This window comes from Stenella coeruleoalba (genome assembly GCF_951394435.1).
Source record: "Stenella coeruleoalba genome assembly, chromosome: 12".
In the NCBI taxonomy this organism is placed as follows: Eukaryota; Metazoa; Chordata; class Mammalia; order Artiodactyla; family Delphinidae; genus Stenella; species Stenella coeruleoalba.
In genome coordinates, this window is record NC_137158.1 from 16,409,170 (window position 1) to 16,427,523 (window position 18,354).

General features: G+C 37.9%; 1 protein-coding gene across 3 annotated transcripts in view; it reads left to right on the forward strand.

Annotated features, from left to right (window-relative positions):
• The window catches only part of BCKDHB (branched chain keto acid dehydrogenase E1 subunit beta), a 283,718-nt gene that overhangs the window by 69,116 nt on the left and 196,248 nt on the right, over positions 1 to 18,354 (forward strand). For all 3 annotated transcript variants that reach the window (XM_079939005.1, XM_079939006.1, XM_079939004.1), the window contains exon 7: positions 17,515 to 17,612. In XM_079939005.1, the coding sequence (XP_079795131.1) occupies positions 17,515 to 17,612 (98 nt within the window). The remainder of the gene's footprint in view (positions 1 to 17,514; positions 17,613 to 18,354) is intronic.

An 18,354-nucleotide genomic window follows, 5' to 3' on the forward strand; every position in this document is an offset into this window, starting at 1 on the left:
ATTTATCAGATGGCTCTCATCTCCATACTTGTCGTTCTCTGTTCTCCTCTGTAGTACTTGGAAAGGGGTTGGAAATTAGTAAACTGCATTTTCTTGACGTCCTGGCGATCTGAGTTTCAGCGAGAGTCTGTCAATGGACAGTACGTGCGCTTGTTTAGAAGGTGGGATGAAGGTGGAGAGGAAGGAGGCCATTGTAGTTTTGGAGGCGTCTCCAGTCGTGGCATTGACGAGACTCTGTTCTCGTTCTGCAGCCTTGATGTCGGCAGCCTTGACGGGCCTTTTGTGGGGACTGTCCTGCTCAGCAGCAGCACAGGGTGGTTCCAGCACAGTTAGTGGCTCTTGTGGGTGACTGGGTCCAGCCCAGAGGTGGTATCTGTTTCCTGATCTCTGAGTTGCATTATTTCACCATTTGCTACAGCAGCATTTCCAACATCTTCCTAACAGAGTCCCTGAATTAAATTCCTCTAGAGAAGTTTGTTTTCCTGATTGGATCGTGGTTCAAAGTCAGTAGCTACTCTTCAGCGTTACATACGCAAGGGTGAATCTTGCAGTCTGATAGGTGTATCACATAGTTCCAATGTGTCTTTCTTATTCTTAGAAGTATTGTTTTTTGCTGGTGTGTTCCAGTGATTTTTTTTCTGTCCATTCTTTGCATTTAGGAAGTCAGTGGATAAGAGCTAATGTTTGGGAATTGTATTGATATTTATTTATTTATTTATTTATTGACGTATAGTTAATTTACAATATCATGTTAGTTTCAGGTGTACAGCACAGTGATTCAGTTTTATATGTTATATTACGTTATATTAAGTATATATAAATATATATTCTTCAGATTCGCTTCCCTTATAGGTTATTACAAAATATTGAGTATAGTTTCCTGTGCTATACAGTAGGTCCTTCTTGGTTATCTATTTTATATACAGTAGTGTGTACATGTTAATCCCAAACTCCTAATTTATCCCTCCCCCCACTCCGCTTTTCCCTTTGGTAACCATAAGTCTGTTTTCTATGTCTCTGAGTCTCTTTCTGTTTTGGAAATAAGTTTATTTGTATCTTTTTTTTTTTGGATTAGATTCCTCATATAAGCAATATCATATGATATTTATCTCTGTCTAGCTTACTTCACCTAGATAATCTCTAGGTCTGTCCAAGCTGCTGCAAATGACATTATTTCATTCTTTTTTTGTGACTGAGTAATATTCCATTGTATATATATACCATAGTTTTTTTATCCATTCATCTGTTGATGGACATTTAGGTTGCTTCCATATCTTGGCTATTATAAATAGTGCTGCTGTGAATGAGCTAACTCAGTATTTAAAACAGCCTGTTTTTGATTCCTCCTTCTAAAAGATCACTGAACTATGATTCTCCACTTTCTCCACCCTTCTACCCAATCACAACCACTTGGAACCTAATTGTTAAAAGAGTAGTTCTCTGGCATCTCTGAAATTTTATTCTAAGCTGTGAATACCCATTCTGTAGGTACTGGTACTAGTTGACTATTTTGAGATTTGTGCATGAGTAGGTAATAGTGGCCACTGGATAAGATGATTGCAAGATGCTATTGATTTTTAAGCCACATTCCAGTTTCAGAGATGTTAAAATGTGAGGGGTAAAGGACGTATTAGAATCAATGAAATACAGTACCTTATATTGAGTCAATGACTTTAAAACATTAAAGTATTATTATAGATATTTTCTACATCACATTTTTGTATCTTTAGTCCCTCAGTTTCCATAAATACAGTATTACCCGTGAGGAGCTATTAAATCAATATCAAGGTAGCTTGAAAGCCCTTACCTATCTTTTAATTTCTTAATGGATTCATTTAAAAAGTGCTGCATCACCGATGTGCTTGGTGACACAGAAAATGATATTCTGTAGAGAACATGTACACTGACAATTTTAAGTCAAAAAGTGAGTGGGCAGAATTAGATTCTGAAAGTAAAAGAGTTTGAGGAATTGCTTAACTAATTTTGCTTACATTTTGTTATAATGTATATATAAAGGTGATATATAATATCCACATCTGATTAAATCTAATATTTTCCTTTCAATAAGAATGAAATAAAAATTCTAAATGTTCTGTCAGTTTAATTGGCAGTTTTTTCTTTCTCAGTGGTTCATAAAATAATGGTGATTTTACAATTGACTGTGAAAATTAATATGTTCTTTTTCTACTTACACATAATTGGTTTTGTTGGGTGATTCTTTTTTTCTCTTTTAAATTCTCGACATGCTGATGAAGAACGGCTTTAAAATAATGCCCCTTAACTAAGCATCCCATTATTTCTTTGCCATTTTGCCAGTTTATCTTGTTAGACTCTATATAAATGAAGTTCATTCGTGTCTCCTTGCCATATAGAAAATCTATTGGAAACTATTTACTAAAGGAATTCTAGTATCTTAAACATGAAAAGTGGACAATTGCTAGTGAAATGGTTGATGGGAGAACTTTTGCTAAGTTAGTCAATGCTGCACAGTAGAGAGTACATGAGGAAAAATAACCCTGAAGAGTAATTGCAGAGATTACACAAGGTATGTTACAAGTGTGGTTGAATTTTAGCATATACACTAAGTATACTGATGCACATTGTGAAATGATATCCATCTCCTAAAAGATTTTCTGTTACATTAAATGAGACAGGAAAATGTAATGAGGCTAACATCGAAATTGTGTAAGGCAGTGGTCCCCAACCTTTTTGGTACCAGGGACCAGTTTCGTGGAAGACAGTTTTTCCACGGACCGGGGGTGGGGGGCATGGGGGTGGAGGAGGATGGAGATGGTTCAGGAGGTAATGCGAACAATGCTTTGCTCACTTGCCTGCCGCTTACCTCCTGCTGTGCAGCCTGGTTCGTAACAGGCCGTGGACTGGTACTGATCCGTGGTTTTCAAGGACGTTTCTAATTTGGTGTACCTGCCCAACGTATCACGCTTTAATTTCCCCAAATCTATGTGAGGCTTGCTAAGGTGGGCCAGCTCTTGCTAAGGTTGGGGACCCCTGGTGTAAGGAATATGATGGTTGCCTTATCATGTCTTTGCTTTTGTGCTATATGTTTGCAAATGATTTTGAGAAGAAATCTAATTTGTCTCATTGTGCCTCATTGTGTCTCATTCCAAGTACTGGAAATGTGGGATTTTCAAAATAACTAATTATCAAAGAAAAAGAATTAGCATGCATTTGAGTTGCAATGGGTCCAGGAATTTTTGTGTCACCCTAGTATAGCTATTCAGTTAAAAATATTGGTTAAAATTTTTTTTTTTTTTTACTTTTCAGTGATAAGACAAAACGATCTGAAACAATTACACTTATAAAAACATTTGAAATCTTAAAATCATATCTTATCTGTAAAAGTTAGTGTGAGAAGTCTCCAGGACACATGTAAGATATTTGCTGATTCTAACTTGATGGTGTATTTATATTTAGACAGTTTGATGTGTTATTGGTTTTTGTTCAGTGGTTAAGAGTCTCTAGCAAAAAGCTGATGGGCATGCAAACACAGATACTAAATTTGTGTCTTCACATCTTCATGTCATTGGATAGTCAGAACTCGCTTCAATTCATCCAGATAGATCAGGAGGTCACAAAAACAACACCAAATGCAGCTGCACTTCTTCTATAGCTGGATAGCTTTATTAATATCCTCATTTTCTCTATTTGTACTAACATTTCCACACACACAGCTTGTTTTACAAGGCACTGCCAATCTACAGTGCCTCTATTATGGCTTGTATAAGCTCAGTTTCCCATAGTTGGTTTTCAAGGACGTTTCTAATTTGGTGTACCTGCCCAACGTATCACGCTTTAATTTCCCCAAATCTCTGTGAGGCTTGCTAAGGTGGGCCACCTCCTTTTAAAAAATTTAATATTAAAAATGTCATTAAATGTTTCATTTTGAAATATGTACAAGTAGAAAGGTTGCAGAAATTGTACAAAGAATTCCTATGTACCCCTCTCTCAGCTTCCCTGGTTATTAACCTCATGCGTAACCACAGCAGTAATGATGAAAACTACGAAATTAGCAGATACAATACTGTTAACTCTGCTACACACATAATTCAAATTTCATTAATAGTCCCACTTACATTGGTTTTTTTTTTTTTTTTTTTAATGGTCTGGTCGCACCACATGGCATGCGGGACCTTAGTTCTCCGACCAGGGATCGAACCCGCGCCCCCTGCAGTGGAAGCATAGAGTCTTAACCACTGGACCGCCAGGGAAGTCCCCACTTATGTTCTTTTATGGATCAGGGACCCATACAGAATCTCCACTTATTGTTACCTTTCCCTAGTCTCCTTTATTTTGGAACAGATACTTTCTCTTTTTTGTCTGTCATGATCTCTATATTTAGTTCACTCTCTTGAAGAGTGTCTACTTCATGATTAAATTCAGGTTATGCCGGTATTTTGTCAGGAATCCATACAAGTGATGCTGTGCCCTCTCAGTGCATCCTGTAGGATGACACATGGTGCTCTTTGCTTACTCGTATTGACTTTTCCATCAGTCATACGTGCTACACCACTGCTTAGAATGCCAACTTTTTGCCTCTGTGCATCTAATTATATTCATTTTTCAGGACCTACCTTTTCTTGTGGTTTTCTCTATTTGCTCCAGTTCATCTCCTTTCTCACTTTTCTGCAGTCCTTTTTGCCTTAAGGTCGAGGTTATCATCTGGCTGTGACCTTCAACCACTGTGGCTCCCAGGACACCTCTCTGATTACTCCCTTGTGGTATTGGGACTTATTATACCCATTTATGCTGTCCACACATGCTCCCAATAATAACCATGGCTTCAGTAATATCAAAGTTTAGCACCTAATTTTATTTATGGAAAGTTAATTTTATCTTCTACTTAGATAGAAATATTCTATTAATATTATAACAAATATATTGACAAATATAGACAAATATTATAAACCAATATTATAATAGTATATTGACTTTCTAAAGTAGACTGTTAATCTTTAGATCTTCAGTAATATGAGGGGCAGAGGTCCGGGGAAGGTTGGGTACAACAGTATTTAACGAGTAATTTTATTATTTTTTTAACATCTTTATTGGAGTATAATTGTTTTACAATGGTGTATTAGTTTCTGCTTTATAACAAAGTGAATCAGTTATACATATACATATGTCCCCATATCTCTTCCCTCTTGCATATCCCTCCCTCCCATCCTCCCTATCCCACCCCTCTAGGTGGTCACAAAGCACCGAGCTGATCTCCTGTGCTATGCGGCTGCTTCCCACTAGCTATCTATTTTACGTTTGGTAGTGTATATATGTCCATGGCAATCTCTCACTTTGTCCCAGCTTACCCTTCCCCCTCCCTGTATCCTCAAGTCCATTCTCTAGTAGGTCTGCATCTTTATTCCCATCTTGCCCCTAGATTCTTCATGACCATTTTTTTTTTTTTAGATTCCATATATATGTGTTAGCATACGGTATTTGTTTTTCTCTTTCTGACTTACTTCACTCTGTATGACAGTCTCTAGGTCCATCTACCTCACTACAAATAACTCAGTTTCGTTCCTTTTTATGGCTGAGTAATATTCCATTGTATATATGCGCCACATCTTCTTTATCCATTCATCTGTTGATGGACACTTTGGTTGCTTCCAAGTCCTGGCTATTGTAAATAGAGCTGCAATAAGCATTTTGGTACATGACTCTTTTTGAATTATGGTTTTCTCAGGGTATATGCCCAGTAGTGGGATGGCTGGGTCGTATGGTATTTCTCTTTGTAGTTTTTTAAGGAACCTCCATACTGTTCTCCATAGTGGCTGTATCAATTTACATTCCCACCAACAGTGCAAGAGGGTTCCCTTTTCTCCACACCCTCTCCAGCATTTATTGTTTGTAGATTTTTTGATGATGGCCATTCTGACCGGTGTGAGATGATATCTTATTGTAGTTTTGATTTGCATTTCTCTAACGATAAATGATGTTGAGCATTCTTTCATGTGTCTGTTAGCAATCTGTATATCTTCTTTGGAGAAATGTTTATTTAGGTCTTCTGCCCATTTTTGGATTGGGTTGTTTGTTTTTTTAATGTTGAGCTGCATGAGCTGCTTGTAAATTTTGGAGATTAATCCTTTGTCAGTTGCTTCATTTGCAAATATTTTCTCCCATTCTGAGGGTTGTCTTTTTGCCTTGTTTATGGTTTCCTTTGCTGTGAAAAAGCTTTTAAGTTTCATTAGGTCCCATTTATTTATTTTTGTTTTTATTTCTGTTTCTCTAGGAGGTGGGTCAAAAAGGATCTTGCTGTGATTTATGTCATAGAGTGTTCTGCCTATGTTTTCCTCTAAGAGTTTGATGGTGTCTGCCCTTACATTTAGGTCTTTAATCCATTTTGAGTTTATTTTTGTGTATGGTGTTAGGGAGTGTTCTAATTTCATTCTTTTACATGTAGCTGTCCAGTTTTCCCAGCTCCACTTATTGAAGAGGCTGTCTTTTCTCCATTGTATATTCTTGCCTCCTTTATCAAAGATAAGGTGAGCATATGTGCATGGGTTTATCTCTGGGCTTTCTATCCTGTTCCATTGATCTATATTTCTGTTTCTGTGCCACTACCATACTGTCTTGATTATTGTGGCTTTGTAGTACAGTCTGAAGTCAGGGAGTCTGATTCCTCCAGCTTTGTTTTTCTTTCTCAAGATTGCTTTGGCTATTCTGGGTCTTTTGTGTTTCCATACAAATTGTGAAATTATTTGTTCTAGTTCTGTGGAAAATGCCATTGGTAGTTTGATAGGGATTGCATTGAATCTGTAGATTGCTTTGGGTAGTAGAGTCATTTTCACAATGTTGATTCTTCCAATCCAAGAACATGATATATCTCTCCATCTATTTGTATCATCTTTAATTTCTTTCATCAGTGTCTTATAGTTTTCTGCATACAGGTCTTTTGTCTCCTCAGGTAGGTTTATTCCTATATATTTTATTCTTTTTGTTGTAGTGGTAAATGGGAGTGTTTTCTTAATTTCACTTTCAGATTTTTCATCATTAGTGTATAGGAATGCAAGAGATTTCTGTGCATTAATTTTGTATCCTGCTACTTTACCAAATTCATTGATTACCTCTAGTAGTTTTCTGGTAGCATCTTTAGGATTCCCTATGTATAGTATCATGTCGTCTGCAAACAGTGACAGCTTTACTTCTTCTTTTCCAATTTGGATTCCTTTTATTTCTTTTTCTACTCTGATTGCTGTGGCTAAAACTTCCAAAACTATGTTGAATAATAGTGGTGAGAGTGGGCAACCTTGTCTTGTTTCTGATCTTAGTGGAAGTAGTTTCAGTTTTTCACCATTGAGGACGATGTTGGCTGTGGGTTTGTCATATATGGCCTTTATTATGTTGAGGAAAGTTCCCTCTATGCCTACTTTCTGCAGGGTTTTTTTTTTTTTTATCATAAATGGGTGTTGAATTTTGTCGAAAGCTTTCTCTGCATCTATTGAGATGATCATATGGTTTTTCTCCTTCAATTTGTTAATATGGTATATCGCGTTGATTGATTTGCGTATATTGAAGAATCCTTGCATTCCTGGGATAAATCCCACTTGATCATGGTGTATGATCCATTTAATGTGCTGTTGGATTCTGTTTGCTAGTATTTTGTTGAGGATTTTTGCGTCTATGTTCATCAGTGATATTGGCCTGTAGTTTTCCTTCTTTGTGACATCTTTGTCTGGTTTTGGTATCAGAGTGATGGTGGCCTTGTAGAATGAGTTTGGGAGTGTTCCTCCCTCTGCTATATTTTGGAAGAGTTTGAAAAGGATAGGTGTTAGCTCTTCTCTAAATGTTTGATAGAATTCTCCTGTGAAGCCATCTGGTCCTGGGCTTTTGTTTGTTGGAAGATTTTTAATCACACTTTCAATTTCAGTGCTTGTGATTGGTCTGTTCATATTTTCTACTTCTTCCTGGTTCAGTCACAGAAGGTTGTGCATTTCTAAGAATTTGTCCATTTCTTCCAGGTTGTCCATTTTATTGGCATACAGTTGCTTGTAGTAATCTCTCATGATCCTTTGTATTTCTGCAGTGTCAGTTGTTACTTTTCCTTTTTCATTTCTGTTTCTATTGATTTGAGTCTTCTCCCTTTTTTTCTCGATAACTCTGGCTAATGGTGTATCAATTTTGTGTATCTTCTCAAAGAACCAGCTTTTAGTTTTATTGATCTTTGCTATCGTTTCCTTCATTTCTTTTTCATTTACTTCTGATCTGATCTTTATGATTTCTTTCCTTCTGTTAACTTTGGGATTTTTTTGGTTCTTCTTTCTCTAATTGCTTTAGGTGTAAGGTTAGGTTGTTTATTTGAGATGTTTCTTGTTTCTTAAGGTAGGATTGTATTTCTATAAACTTCGCTCTTAGAACTGCTTTTGCTGCATCCCATAGGTTTTGGGTTGTCGTGTTTTCATTGTCATTTGTTTCTAGGTATTTTTTGATATCCTCTTTGATTTCCTCAGTGATCTCTTGGTTATTAAGTAGTGTGTTGTTTAGCCTCCATGTGTTTCTGTTTCTTACAGATTTTTTCCTGTAATTGATATCTAGTCTCATAGTGTTGTGGTCAGAAAAGATACTTGATACTTGATATGATTTCAATTTTCTTAAATTTACCAAGGCTTGATTTGTGACCCAAGATATGATCTATCCTGGAGAATGTTCCATGAGCACTTGAGAAGAATGTGTATTCTGTTCTTTTTGGATGGAATGTCCTATAAATAAAGTCCATGTTGTTTAATGTATCACTTAAAGCTTGTGTTTCCTTATTTATTTTCATTTTGGATGATCTGTCCATTGGTGAAAGTAGGGTGTTAAAGCCCCCTACTATGATTGTGTTACTGTCGATTTCCCCTTTTATGGTTGTTAGTATTTGCCTTATGTATTGAGGTGCTCCTATGTTGAGTGCATAAATATTTACAATTGTTGTATCTTCTTCTTGGATTGATCCCTTGATCATTATGTAGTGTCCTTCTTTGTCTCTTGTAATAGTCTTTGTTTTAATGTCTATTTTGTCTGATATGAGAATTGCTACTCCACCTTTCTTTTGATTTCCATTTGCATGGAATATCTTTTTCCATCCCCTCACTTTCAATCTGTATGTGTCCCTAGGTCTGAAGTGGGTCGCTTGTAGACAGCATATATACGGGTCTTGTTTTTGTATCCATTCAGCCAATCTATGTCTTTTGGTTGGAGCATTTAATCCATTTACATTTAAGGTAATTATCGATATGTATGTTCTATTACCATTTTCTTAATTGTTTTGGGTTTATTATTGTAGGTCTTTTCCTTCTCTTGTGTTTCTTGCCTAGAGAAGTTCCTTTAGCATTTGCTGTAAAGCTGATTTGGTGGTGCTGAATTCTCTTAGCTTTTGCTTGTCTGTAAATATTTTAATTTCTCTCTCAAATCTGAATGAGATCCTTGCTGGGTAGTGTAAGCTTGGTTGTAGTTTTCTCTCCTTCATCACTTTAAATATATCCTGCCCGTTCCTTCTGCCTTGCAGAGTTTCTGCTGAAAGATCAGCTGTTAACCTTTGGGGATTCCCTTATGTGTTATTTGTTGTGTTTCCCTTGCTGCTTTTAACATTTGTTCTTTGTATTTAATTTTTGATAGTTTGATTAATATGTGTCTTGGCATATTTCTTCTTGGATTTATCCTGTATGGAAGTCTGTGCTTCCTGGACTTGATTAACTATTTCCTTTCCCATATTAGGGAAGTTTTCAACTATAATCTCTTCAAATATTTTCTCAGTCCCTTTCTTTTTCTCTTCTTCTGGTATCCCTATAATTCGAATGTTGGTGCTATTAATATTGTCCCAGAGGTCTCTGAGACTGTCCTCAGTTCTTTGCATTCTTTTTTCTTTATTCTGCTCTGCAGTAGTTATTTCCACTATTTTATCTTCCAGGTCACTTATCCGTTCTTCTGCCTCAGTTATTCTGCTATTGATCCCTTCTAGAGTATTTTTAATTTCATTTATTGTGTTGTTCATCATTGTTTGTTTGCTCTTTAGTTCTTCTAGGTCCTTCTTAAACGTTTCTTGTATTTTCTCCATTCTATTTCCAAGATTTTGGATCATCTTTACTATCATTATTCTGAATTCTTTTTCAGGTAGACTGCCTATTTCCTCTTCATTTGTTAGGTCTGGTGGGTTTTCATCTTGCTCCTTCATCTGCTGTGTGTTTGTTCGTCTTCTCATTTTGCTTACCTTACTGTGTTTGGGTCTCCTTCTCACAGGCTGCAGGTTTGTAGTTCCCGTTGTTTTGAGTGTCTGTCCCCAGTGGCTAAGGTTGGTTCAGTGGGTTGTGTAGGCTTCCTGGTGGAGGGGACTTGTGCCTGTGTTCTGGTGGATGAGGCTGGATCTTGTCTTTCTGGTGGGCAGGTCCATGTCTGGTAGTCTGTTTTGGGTTGTCTGTGGACTTATTATGATTTTAGGCAGCCTCTGTGGTAATGGATGGGGTTTTGTTCCTGTCTTGCTAGTTGTTTGGTATAGGGTGTCCAGCACTGTAGCTTGCTGGTCGTTGAGTGAAGCTGGGTCTTGGTGTTGAGATCTCTGGGAGATTTTTGCCGTTTGATATTACGTGGAGCTGGGAGGTCTCTTGTGGACCAGTGTCCTAAACTTGCCTTCCCACCTCAGTGGCACAGCCCTGACGCCTGGCTGGAGCACCAAGAGCCTTTCATCCACACAGCTCAGAATAAAAGGGAGAAAAAGAGAAAGAAAGAAAGCAAAAGATAAGATAAAATAAAACAAAGTAAAATAAAAGAAAATAAAGTTATTACAATAAAAAATTATTAAGAAAAATAGTTTTTGAATAATAATTAAAAAAAGGACAGAGAGTACCCTATGATAAATTAAAAGCAAAGCTATACAGACAAAATCACACACAGAAGCATATACATACACACTCACAAAAAGAGAAAAAGGGAGAAAAAAAATATATATCTTTGCTCCCAAAGTCCACTCCTCAATTTTGGGATGATTCGTTGTCTATTCAGGTATTCCACAGATGCGGGTACATCAAGTTGATTGTGGAGATTTAATCCGCTGCTCCTGAGGCTGCTGGGAGAGATTTCCCTTTCTCTTCATTGTTTGCACAGCTCCCTGGGTTCAGCTTTGGATTTGGCCCCGCCTCTGAGTGTAGGTCACCTGAGGACATCTGTTCCCCGTTCAGACAGGACGGGGTTAAAGGAGCCTGCGGCGGCAGAGGCCAGCATGACGTTGCGCCAGCGTGAGGCGCGCCGCCGTGCGTTCTCCCGGGGAAGTTGTCCCTGGATCCCGGGACCCTGTCAGTGGCAGGCTGCACAGGCTCCCGGGAAGGGGGGTGTGGACAGTGACCTGTGCTCGCACACAGGCTTCTTGGTGGCGGCAGCAGCAGCCTTAGCGTCTCATGCCCGTCTCTGGGGTCCACACTGTTAGCCGCGAGCAAGCGCCCGTCTCTGGAGCTCCTTTAAGCAGCGCTCTTAATCCCCGCTCCTCGCGCACCAGGAAACAAAGAGGGAAGAAAACGTCTCTTCCCTCTTCGGCAGGTCCAGACCTTTTCCTGGAGTCCCTCCTGGCTAGCCGTGGCGCACTAACCCCCTGCAGGCTGTGTTCACGCCGCCAACCCCAGTCCTCTCCCTGCGACCGAAGCCCGAGCCTCAGCTCCCAGCCCCGCCCTCCCCGCGGGTGAGCAGACAAGCCTCTTGCTGGTGAGTGCCGGTCGGCACGGATCCTCTGTGCAGGAATCACTCCGCTTTGCCCTCCGCACCCTGTGACTGCGCTCACCCCCGTGGCTGCGCTCTCCCCCGCGGTGCCGAAGCTTTCCGCCTCCGCCACCCGCAGTCTCCGCCCGCGAAGGGGCTCCTAGTGTTTGGAAACCTTTCCTCCTTCACGGCTCCCTCCCACTGGTGCAGGTACAGCCCGTATTCTTTTGTCTCTGTTTATTCTTTTTTCTTTTGCCTTCTCCTGGTATGTGGGGAGTTTCTTGCCTTTTGGGAGGTCTGAGGTCTTCTGCCAGCGTTCAGTAGGTGTCCTGTAGGAGTTGTTCTACGTGTAGATGTATTTCTGGTGTATCTGTGGGGAGGAGGGTGATCTCCGCGTCTTACTCTTCCGCCATCTTGAAGCTCTCCTTGGCGAGTAATTTTAAAGTGATTGCCAGAAGAAACTGCTTTAAGTTTTCTTGTTCATATATTCTTATCTCTAACATAAGTGTTAAAAGTAACTGTTAGAATAGAAGTGAAAATTACCCAAAAGTATGACCATAGTTAGTACCTTCAAAGTTGAAAAGGGTATTCAGTAAAATAACCATTGTAACATAGAGATTAATTTATGGCTAAATACAGGAAATGGTAATAGGAATAAGAATGTTCCTGAAGTGAACATTTATAGTCTTAATGACTGTACCATTGAATTATTTTACACTGTAAACCTGTTTTCTTCCTAAGGACTGAAAGAACATCTATAGCAATGAACTTAATGTGTCCTCCGTCTGCTCCTGTAATTTGGCAGGTAGACACAGGCTGCTTTCCACAGTTTACAAGTGGGAGCCTGGGGCACAGAAGTAATATGATGTCAGAGATCAGCAAATTAGATGCAGAGACGGGGCTGGGACTGGGCTCTTCCGTGGGTGAATTTGCCCACCCTGCCCCATTAGACTGTAAATTCTGACCAATGAACGAGGCTTCCTCAGGTGTGGAATCTGCTCTTAGTAATCAAGCAGCGTGAAGTAATTTAGAAATACATTTTCTTTTTAAAAAGAACATTTATGCTTTATCACAGCATCATGTATAATGAAACATGATAAAGCCCTACTGAGCTTGACATCTATGAGGAAACGAGCATGACTTTGGATTAGTGCCAGGGCAGAGAAATGACCCTATTATCTCTGTAACGGTAATACCGTGCCTTACAGGGAAACTTACATCATCAAAAGTGAGTTGTTATTCTCTAGCTGATTCTTTCTACACCAGTTACTAGTATATTAAATCAGAAGACATTGGAAAGTTCTTTCAAGGGGCTTGGGAATATAATTCAAAGGTTTCAGTATTCACCTTGACCTGAAACATCATATAGATCTGTGTTTACACATGTTTATAGATGTGTACACACAGATACACACACACACACACACACAAATTTCACACCCCCATTTCTTTGTACACACCTCTTCTTTCTACATGAAAGACCTCCTTTATTTTCTCTTGTGTTAAGTACTTCTTCATCTCTAAGACCCCTACCAGTTGTTCCCTTGTTGGTGGTGAAGACATCTCGATCTTACAGTCAGGTTGTTGCTTCCCTCTGTCTTTCCTAGAACGGTTCGTCCTCACTGCTACATCATGTTTTTATTTGTTTGCTGATCATCTCTTTCCATCCTTTTAACTCCCAGTTGAGTGTGTGCTTCTTAAGGGCAGGAACTGCCTTTTTCATTTCATAGTCTAGCCTCTTGCATGATGTCTGCATATACCGGGTACACAGTGACTATTAAATGAATAATATATATTATACATAGTACATATTATACATATATATTGATATTATAAATATATATAATTTATACACTCTGCTGTATTTTCAAAATGTGTTTCAGATGACTTGTAAGCAGTACAACAAATTAGAAGAGAATTGGAAGGAAAAAAAGGAAGAGAATGGGAAATAAAAGGGGCCAAGCATGAGCTAATCCATGCCATGAGTCTGTCAGTGTCTATGTAATATGAATATAAGTGCATTTGCAATTACAAAGGAAGCATATCTGTGGAACTTACAATATATATATTTAAAAATCTATCTTGTCTGATTTTTGAGCAAAAAGTTACATCTTTTTTATTTTGGCCTTGGAAAGCTCTCTCTCTTTAAAGCCACACATTTTTTTCAGCGTCTCTGATGCTGAAGGGTTTCTCTATGGGATGCTCATTAGTGCTAAGATTAGAATGTAATCAGCATGTGGTAAAATGGAGTGGCTCAGTGAGCCCCACTGCTGTGCAAACAGGAATCCGTACTATGACTGCACAGAGGCCCTTCAGCTCCTGAAGTTTCATGCTGTAACTCCTTTTACCTGCTCTCTTTCATAAAACATTATACATGATGTAGGAATGACTATTTGATAATAAGCTGCTCTTGGAATAAATATCTTATAAGTTAACAAAACAAAAATGTACCTGGGAATTAGAGCTTGCTCCCTAGGTGGCCTGTTTGCCAAGTTTAAATAAATGCATATATTAAAATGCTGCTCTGAACATAGGGGTGCATGTATCTTTTCAAATTAGTCTTTCATTTTCTTTGAATATATACCCAGGAATGGAATTGCTGGATTATATGGTAGTTCTGTTTTTAGTTTTTTGAGGAACCTCTGTACTGTCTTCCATAGTGGCTGCACTAATTTACATTCCCACCAACAGTGCATGAGGGTTCCCTTTTCTCCACACCCTCACCAGCATTTGTTATTTGTAGACTTTTATTTAAACTTTTTTTAACTGAATGGAAGTTATTTTAAATTCTATAGTGCTTTACACATTTCAAAAGTTTCACACACACGATTTCATATAATCCCATAATAACCCGTTTTCCCCTTCCCCCGTATTGCCCCTCTCCCCACTGATAACCACTAGTTTGTCCTCTATTGGAGAGTCTGCTTCTTTTTTTTTATCCACTAGTTTATTGTATTTTTTAGATTCCATATATAAGTAATATCCTACAGTATTTGCCTTTCTCTGTCTGACTTATTTCACTTAGCACAATGCCCTCCAATTCTATCCATGTTGCTACAAATGGCAAAATTTCATTATTTTTTATGGCTGACTAGTATTCCATTATATATATATATATATATATATATATATATATATACCATAGTATTTTTTATCCATTCATCTGTTGATGAAGTCTTAGGTTGCTTCCATATCTTGGCAATTATAAATAATTCTGCTATGAACATTGGGGTGCATGTATCTCTTCTGTCTTTTCAAATTAGTGTTTTTGTTTGTTTGGATGTTTTTGCATATAGACCCAGGAGTGGAATTGCTGGGTCATATGGTAGTTCTATTTTTAGTCTTTTGCAAAACCTCTGTACTGTTTTCCATAGTGGCTGCACCAGTTTACGTTCCCACCAACAGTGTAGAAGGGTTCCCTTCTCTCCACATCCTTGCCAGTATTTGTTATTTGTGTTCTTTTTGACGATAGCTATTCTGACAGGTGTGTGGTGATATCTCATTGTGGTTTTGACTTGCATATCCCTGATGATTAGCAATGTTGGGCATCTTTTCATGTGCCTGTTGCCCATCTGTATATCTTCTTTGGAAACATGTCTGTTCAGGTCTTCTGCCCTTTTTTTAATCAGTTGGTTATCTTTTGTTATTGAGTTGTGTGAGCTGTTTATATATTTTGGATATTAACCCCTTATTGGTCATATTATTTGCAAATATTTTCTTCCATTTAGTAAAATTTCTTTTCATTTTGTCAGTGGTTTCCTCTGCTGTGCAAAAGCTTTTAATTTAATTAGGTCTCATCTGTTTATTTTTGCTTTTATTTCTTTTGCCTGAGGAGACAGATCCAAGAAAATATTCTGATTTATGTCAAAGAGTGTTTGGCCTGTGTTCTCTTCTGGAAGTTTTATGGTTTCCAGTCTTACGTTTAGGTCGTTAATCCATAAAATGGTACTTTTATTTTCCTCCTCTCAGGATTAAATTTATGCAAAGCTACGGAGTGATTTTTTGGGTTCGTTTAAATATAATACTCTTCTTGAATCTCGTTCTTGGCATGCTTTTTTTTTTTTTTTTGTGGAGGACTAAGCTTTGTTGACCATGTTGTCCCTTAATTAATTATTAAGGTAATGAGGTCTTCTTATTCTGGGTAATTTATTGACTACGATGAAACAGTTACTCACTCACTGACAGTTTTTCAAAGGATGTGGGCCAAGATGCCAAGCCATTTCTTTTGGTGCGCCAGCCCTTACAGCGATGTGTTCCAGGGGTTTGCTAATTACCAGCTGGCAACTGATTTATAACACAAGGCAGGAACGGCAAGCCTCCTGAATGGTGGCCACTGACTCACAAGCAAGGCGGAGTGTGTACTGGCTTCAAGCCTTGTCTTTTAGTGTGCAGATCTTGCTGATTGGAGAAAGACTTGCCAAAGAGCATGCGTGCTACCTTTGGCATGCTCGCCAGAGGTTATCAGCGTTGTTCTTGACCATCACTTTGGTTTAGCAGCTGAGAACTGCTAAGTAAAATGTGTTATTCCAGTTGAATATGTCTGTCTTCCTATTTGTCAGTTCCTTTGTCCATCCATCCATATATCTATTGGTCCATCCATCCATCCATCTAATACTGGATTTCAGCCATCAGTGAACGGGCTGGAATTAACCTCTGAATGCACTGTTTAGAATTGAGGTTGGGAAACATTTTCTGTAAAGGGACAGATAGTAAATATTTTAGGTTTATAGGCTATGCTGTCTCTTACAACTACTCAGCTCTGCTGTTGAAGGGCAAAGATAGCCCCAGATAATGTGTAAATGAATGGATGAGGTTGAATGCCAGTAAAACATTGTTTACAAAAGTTGACTTGCCCGCTCCTCGTTTAGATAGTTGGAAGTATCTGACCCAACATAGTTTATGTGCTACACAAAAAAACTTAAGAAAAATGCTTTTAATGTTTATATGTTTTCTTGAGGTTAGACTGTACATTTTTGTTTTTGTTGTTGTTTCCACTGGACCACCAGGGAAGCCCCTTATGTGTTTTCTAACAGCTGTGTGTCAGGTTTCTTGGCTTAATTGTCATCTGTGTTTAGGTTTACCCACAAAAGTAGTTTTATAGGTTTTACCATTTTGTTACTTAATTTTATTTTATTTAAACATATACATGACTTAAAGCTTATTCATCTCTCTCTGGCACTGGTTATAGAAAGGTCATTGGATTGGAAATACACAAAAATACAAGGAATAAAATTTTCTACCATATCACTGATAACAGCAGCATTAAACGTGATAGTTTTTACTTACAAATATGATTTAAAAAACTATACTTTTGATATGAAAACATGACCAAGATATATTGCTAAGTGGAAAAAGGAGATTATAGAAGGGTTCTAAATAATATGTGCAGCGTGATTATATTTGTGGAAAGAAAACAAGATTTACATATGTCTACGTTTGAACTGCACAGGTCCATTTTACCCAAATTTTTTTCGATAGTAAATACTATGGTACTATAAGAACCCCTTTTATTAACATCTTATGTTAGTATGGTACACTTGTTACAGTTAATGAACCAGTGTTGTTACATTATTATTGTCTAATTATTAAGATTTTCTTAGTTTTTCCCTGAAGTCCTTTTTCTGTTCCAAGATAGCTGATTTGATGGTAGTATTTCATCTGTGTAGTAATGTCATATAATAAATGCTATTTCTTTTAAAAATAACTTATGGAATTTGGGGGAAGAATAAACACAATAAAGCTTTGCCACAATGAGGTTCTTATATTCTTTTATGCACAAATGTCACATGTGAAAAAATAATTAACCTTGCATTTTTTTCCTTGTTTTGTATTCAGTGGAACAGGTTCCCATAGAACCATACAACATCCCGCTGTCCCAGGCCGAAGTCATCCAAGAAGGGAGTGATGTCACTCTAGTTGCCTGGGGCACTCAGGTCAGTAACCGTTATAGCAACTGGTAATGTCCATCTTGTGTTTGGAAGCCCTCATTTTTAATTCTGATTCTATGAAGCATAAAAAATGTCTTCCTTATATCTTGAATTTAAGTCTTGTTTGATGCTACATCTGTATCTGGTACTGATTTCTGACTGAAGTTGAGATGCCTTTTCAGTCGTATTAAAATTTCCATGCATATGGTGAAGCCATTAAAAATATGTTGAGAGTTTACAAAAACGTATTAAGGACACGTTCTTTTGAAGCACACATTACGTATCCTCACTACTTGTTGCTGCTTTTGACATACCATCTTATTTTTTTTTGCCATTATTATTATTTTACTGAATGGAAGATTCTTTACATTCTGTAGTGCTTTTACAGTTTACAAAACTTTCACACACATGATTTCATATAATCCCATTATAACCCCTCCTTTATTTATCCCCCATCCTTTTATTGCCCCTCTTCCCTTCCCTTTCCCAACTGATAACCACTAGTTTGTTCTCTGTATCTGTGAGTCTCCTTCCTTTTTGTTTTATTCACTGGTTTGTTGTATTTTTTAGATTCCACATATAAGTGATATTCTACAGTATTTGTCTTTTTCTTTCTGACTTATTTCACTTTGCATAATGCCCTCCAAGTCTATCCATTTTGCTGCACATGGCAAAGTTTCATTCTTTTTTATGGCTGAGTAGTATTCCATTGTATGTATGTGTGTATATATATATATATATATATATA